At 43.0% G+C, this 6,000-nt stretch overlaps 1 protein-coding gene across 1 annotated transcript in view; it reads right to left on the reverse strand.

Annotated features, from left to right (window-relative positions):
• The window catches only part of GRID1 (glutamate ionotropic receptor delta type subunit 1), a 662,424-nt gene that overhangs the window by 111,092 nt on the left and 545,332 nt on the right, over window positions 1-6,000 (reverse strand). Inside the window, exons 11-12 of the mRNA XM_024731429.1 lie at window positions 2,312-2,636; window positions 976-1,114 (exon numbers count right to left, since the gene is read on the reverse strand). Coding sequence (XP_024587197.1) covers window positions 976-1,114; window positions 2,312-2,636 — 464 coding nt within the window. The remainder of the gene's footprint in view (window positions 1-975; window positions 1,115-2,311; window positions 2,637-6,000) is intronic.

The following is a 6,000-nucleotide window of genomic DNA, read 5'->3' on the forward strand; positions in this document are numbered from 1 at the left end:
ACTACTAATTATAATTGCATGTGAATCTATAATTATATCAATAAAATGTCAATTAAAATAAAGGTTAGATAATGTCATTCTGAATTTTGAATCCTAATCAAGAATCTGACCTCTTTCAAATAGGCAGTTGGGAGCTATAGAAGCTGGTTGAGTATGGATGACTTGATTACAGGGCTATGGATCAAAAGAATCAATATGATGAATTAAAGGAGAAATTACTGAAGGCAGGGACACAGAAAACCATAATCAGGGATCAAGTAAGAGGTGATACTGAAGAGGTATTGCACCCAAGGAAGTATGGACTAGATCTTTGCCTTTGGTCAGTTCAGCGATGACATATCCAACAGACATTCACTTTATCCAGGCTCTTTTGTAACTCACACAGTATGTGAGAATCTGACTACAAAGCAAAGGCATTTCCAAGTTATTTCACTATGTTGAATTAATTCTTTTATGCCATATTTTTAACATTTTGGTTAAAATGAAACATTTTTAGTCCTTGGTTCCAATAGTTTTACAATTTTGTAACTGTAAGTGACATAAATTTTCTAATCACTGTGATAACTGGCATGTTTTTAAAAATAATTTTTAGATGTTTGAAGATTGGAAAAATATATTAGACTTGTGGTTTTAATTAATTTTAATTAAATGTTTAAAAATTTTGATTAAATAAGTTTGTAATCAATGTTGAAAGGTCTGAGGACTTTTAAGTTGTTAATTTTTAATGTTTTGATTTATTAGTCTTATAAGCAGAATTTAAATATTCAAAGAAATGTTATTTAATGAATTTATACATTGTTTAATTGTGCATGAAATAAAATACAACAGGAGTGATGCTCCTCATGCGTTAAAGATTACTGTCATCAAATGGCAGACCTGGAATCTAAGTCCTTCTCTGCCTCCTTGACACCAGGCTGCCCTGGCTAGGTCTGCATCCTCTCTTTTCAGCCTTCTGGAAGGAGTAATGGATCTTACCTTATGGGGTTATCCATCCTGGACACTGTGAGGAAGGCAGCAAGATTGGCTGTGTAGGAGGAGCACACAATGAGGGTGAAGAGCCACCAGCTGCCCATCACGATTCGCATGGCCATGGAGTTCGCTGAGGATTCACCACCTGCAGGAGGCAGGCAAAGGGGATTGGTCCTGGGCTTCTGCTCTTGCTTTGCATCTCCAGAGAAATTCTCTGCCCTGCGGCCAGGCATGAGGAACCACCCCTGGTGGTGAGCTGGGGATCAGGAAAGTGACTGCCGGCTGGTTATGGTGGGCTCTGACAATTCTGGGGAAAAAATGCTAGGACCACCAATCTTGGAAAGGGATGGCAGACCACAAAATATGGAAAAGCTAGCATTGGCATTTTTAGTGACAGGATGTTTCTCAAAATGCCAACAGTAGAGTTCCGAATATCAAAATCTTCTAGTTAGAAGATTCTACCTCACTGTGTTGAGAACTTTCAGGGCTGCAACCCTATGTAATGTCCCTTTCCATTTTAAATTCACATGGAACAGTCTCAGCAATTCTGTAAAATTACCTCCTACCTGGAGGATTTCCTGGCTTTCTTTTAAGAAATGAGATGCACCATATCACTTTTATTATTACTCAGCCCTCGCTAGATGCCCTTTTTTTTTTTTCCTATGATTTTCAGAAATCACTGCATGTGACTTGTAGTCAGAAGCTGCCTCTTTGAGGCCAATTGTTTCTCCTTGGTCCCTTAGGTGGTAGCAGAAGAAAACTCCTCACTGACTATTCTTATATAACCTCTCAAGCAAGTGATACATACATTTGCCATGGTGCAAATAAGGCTAGGACTCACATTAGGAAATTTGCAACTTGTTGTTCCCAGTCAAAACTGCACAATCCTGTAACTCCCCAAGTGCTATCCAGACTTCTCAGAGACAGGAGACTTTGTATCTCAAGAATGGCTGGAGTACCGCTTAGATGATTGCAAAACAATTTTGATTTTTTATCCCATTAAGACTTCAAATTTAAACAAGATGGAGTTTCTGACAACCCTGTCTGCATAACAATCAATCTAATGTGGGAGGCAAGGAAAGTGCAAAGCAGAACTCGCAGGTTAATTTTATCTAAAGTGGAAAATCAGGACGTGAAGTTAAGTTCCGTGTTGTGATTTCATTTAGTTCCTATCTGGTATTACTCAGAGAACCTGGGAGCAGCATGATACTAGGACTACCTTAGAGATTAAATAAAATTGCATTTAAAATGACTTTGGCAAAACGCGTCCAAGAACTTTGCCAACAGACAAGTTCTTCCAAGCCCCTGGGGCTCTTCCAACATTGAGAAACCAGGAGGGTACCTTGCTGTACGAAGGCTCCGTAGACGATCCAGATGGCACTGTTTAAGGTGGCAGAAGCAGATGGCCGGGGCTGGGCAGCACTCTGAGCCCTCACGGCCTGTATCCGGTTCAGCACAAATATCATCACGCCAACCACAGGGATGGCTGCTGCAATGCAGGCCCACACGGCAAAATCAAAAGGAGCAAAAAGGGAGAAGATGCTGATTTTCTCCTCGGGCTTCTTGATGAGGATCCCCACCGAGTAGTCCATGTACCGCTTGCTGAAGTCCACCACGCTCTCCCTCTCCGGGGTGATGGTGATGGCGGAGATGGCTAGGTCCGCTCTCTGAAAGGCAAACCCATCTCATCAGACAGCAGTCCTCAGTTTACCATTAGGTTCTACCCTGGGTCAAGGCCTGTCCTCTGCCCTTTGGGTTGTTCAGTTCAGAGGAAATGGATCCGAGAGTTGACACCTCGTGACTTTGAATGTTGTAAGGAAAATCCAGCACTAAGGTGTCTGTTATTACCTCTTTCACCTTACAAATTTCTCCCCCAAACCCTCAAAACTCCTGGAGACCACTTCTGGAGAAAAGAGTCTATAACCATCTTCATTCCTGTGGGAATTACAGTTTTTCTTCACTTTCTTAACAGTCCCCTTAGTGAACTATCTCCTTTCTTTTGCTGGTATTTCCCTCTTACCGCCCACCCCCATCCCTGCCCCAACTCCCTTCTATCTTCTTCTGGCCTCATCTACATCCTTCCTATACTTCAAGGCCACAGGGACACTCCATTTTTCCACCAAACCTCTCCAAACGCCATTAGCCCACACTGGTATCTCTCTTTTCTAAAATACTTTAGAAGTTATATGGTGAGTATATAACTACCTTGAATCTCATTAGTGTATCAGGCCTAGATTGTTTTATATGCAGACTCTATGTCAGAGAATAACATCCTCCAAGAAAAAAGGGGTCATCCACTTCCTTTGATCTTCTGCCTGCCTTAACCCATGGCTTCTCAGACATATGGGCTGCTTCGTCCTTCAGTAAAGCCATGCTGTGAAGGGGCTCTCTGGGCATCCTGTACTGTGACCTCAAGAGTACCTCCCAAGATTTTTGCTTTCCAAGATGAGCTTAATTTAAAAATAGACAAAGGGGGCTTCCCTGGTGGTACAGTGGTTAAGAATCCGCCTGCCAATGCAGGGGACACGGGTTCGAGCCCTGGTCTGGGAAGATCCCACAAGCCACGGAGCAACTAAGCCCGTGCGCCACAACTACTGAGCCTGCGCTTTAGAGCCCGCAAGCCACAACTCCTGAAGCCCAGGTGCCTAGAGCCCGTGCTCTGCAACAAGAGAAGCCACCACAATGAGTAGCCCGTGCACCGCAACAAAGAGTAGCCCCCACTCGCCACAACTAGAGAAAGCCCACGAGCAGCAAGAAAGACCCAAAGCGGCCAAAAATAAAGAACTAAAATAAATAAATTAAAAATACCTTAAAAGTAAATAGACAAAGACCCATTAATAGTCTCATGCTCTACTAACTGAGCTAGTCGGGCACCCAAGACCCCATTAAGATGGAACTAGATTGTGAGGTTAAAGCTGCCAAGACTGGTGGAGACTAGGATCCTTATGCCTAGGTGGATGTTAACATAAGAGCATTAAAATGTACAGTGATCATCCCTATCTTGGCTCTGGGGTCTCTTAAGTAGGAGGCATCGTCAGAACTAGGTTTATTTTAGAATGACCAGTTGTGACAGCTGATCCAAACTACATATTCAAATTGGGGAAAACTATATAGAAGGATTTTATCAGGTCCCATATGCGGGCTAGAGGGGCAAATATACTGACTTCTAAACTGTGAAATCCAACAACATATCTAGAGTAAAGAGAAAAAATGGTGGAGGTGGCCGTGTCAGAGATCTCAGACTTGCCACATTTGCATCTCTGGTTCTTGCTTCTCTTCTCAGAAACCCACGATCCAGGGAGGTTTTCTGGGTTTTTTTGGTTTATTTGTTTGTCTGTTCTGTTTTTGTTTTGTTTAAGTTTGGAGCATATTTAATGACAGAGAAAGAAATCCAGGGGATCAGGATAGGTTAACAACAAAGAATGGAGGGAAACTAATTTATGAAACCAGGTCCAGAGGAGGCACAAGAGAGTTGACTCGTGATGCTGGTGGAGGGGTGAGCTGTAACAGGAGGGAAAACACTCCCCCTACCCCGAAACTGGAGGCAAGGGCACGTGTCTGCAGATATGAACTTCATAGGAAGTTGAAGTAGAATCTCATGCCCAGATGTCTCCATTTCTTTCCCTAAAATGAGAGCACTTCGTTTTCTAATTTAAGATAGAAGATTATTAGGTTGCTTGAGGAGAAAGATAAAGTTTTGAAACAGTCTTAAGGAACGTAGCCAAGGGGCCCAATAAAGGACATGTTAAGGAACTGTCCCGAAGGCCCAGTTGAGTTGGGAGGCCACACATTGTTCATACATCCACCTGGACAAATTTGTGATTTTCTCCTCTAACTGCATACAGCAAGCTGGATGTCAGAGTCAGAGGGTAGACAATAGAACCAGGTCAGGGTTTCAATGTAACAAGAAATCAAGAATAATTTAGAAGAATCATACAGGATGAAGGGAACAGGGGTTTATCTGGACAACCACAGAGGATGCACCAGGAAAGGATGCAGTCACAGAAGGGCACAGAAATCTTAGAGAAGGATGAAACTCAAATACATGTGCCAAGTGAAAAGGGCCAGACACAAAAGACCACATATGGTATGACTCTGTTTATAGTAAATGTTTGTAAAAGCAAATCTATAGAACTAGAAAGTAGATTAAAGGTTTCCTCCGGCTGGGGTTGGGAATGGGATTAACTGTAAATGAATATGAGGGATCTCACTGGGGGGATGGAAGTACTGTAGAGCTAGATACGGTGAAGACTGTACAACTCACTAGATTTCCTAGAAAGCACTGAATGATACATCTGAAATGGGTGAATTTGATATATAACTTTTTCCACAATAAACTTGTTGTATGTGTTTTGTTTGTTTGTTTTTTAAGCTTAGGAGAAACCGGAGAGAATACAAGCCTCGTATCTGCATTCATGGGTTATAAAGCAGAGGACCTGTGTTTTAGGAACAAAGGCCAGAAAGAGTCAGAAGGACGACAGGATTTAGTCATGGATTGGGACAGTGACAGTGACATGCAAGACGCTAACAGGAGGCATGGGGGCAGGTCCTCAAAGGTCACTGGAGGTGAAGGGGTCAAAGCACTCGAAGCCCAGGGTGGTCCGTAGGGATGTCAGAAACATCAAGATTGATGGCAACAGTAATACTGGAGAGGGAGGGCTTGAGCAGATCCACCGATGTAAATCGTTGTCAGGAAATGACCTAGAGGTTCTAAGACGGAAGGGTCAAGGATGGGGACACAGCAAATTGGCCTCACGCCATGAATCTAAATGAGGACCCAGGTTCTACAGGAAGGAGGAAGATTAATGATTTGAAATTAATCTGAGGAGCTGGGGAATGCCGTATCACTTATACGTAGCAATGCAGACACACCCACACACTCAATTCACCTACATGCATGTGGACACACACGATATACACGCCCACTTGTGGGCCTTGAAGAAGAATAAGCATGCATCAGTCCCCCCCAACCACCACTCGTGAGAATTGGGTTCCTACTGCAGCCCAAATGTGGGAGTGGATTTCATGAAG

The sequence above is a fragment of the Neophocaena asiaeorientalis genome, unplaced genomic scaffold (genome assembly GCF_003031525.2).
Source record: "Neophocaena asiaeorientalis asiaeorientalis breed wild unplaced genomic scaffold, Neophocaena_asiaeorientalis_V1.1 scaffold714, whole genome shotgun sequence".
NCBI lineage: Eukaryota > Metazoa > Chordata > Mammalia > Artiodactyla > Phocoenidae > Neophocaena > Neophocaena asiaeorientalis.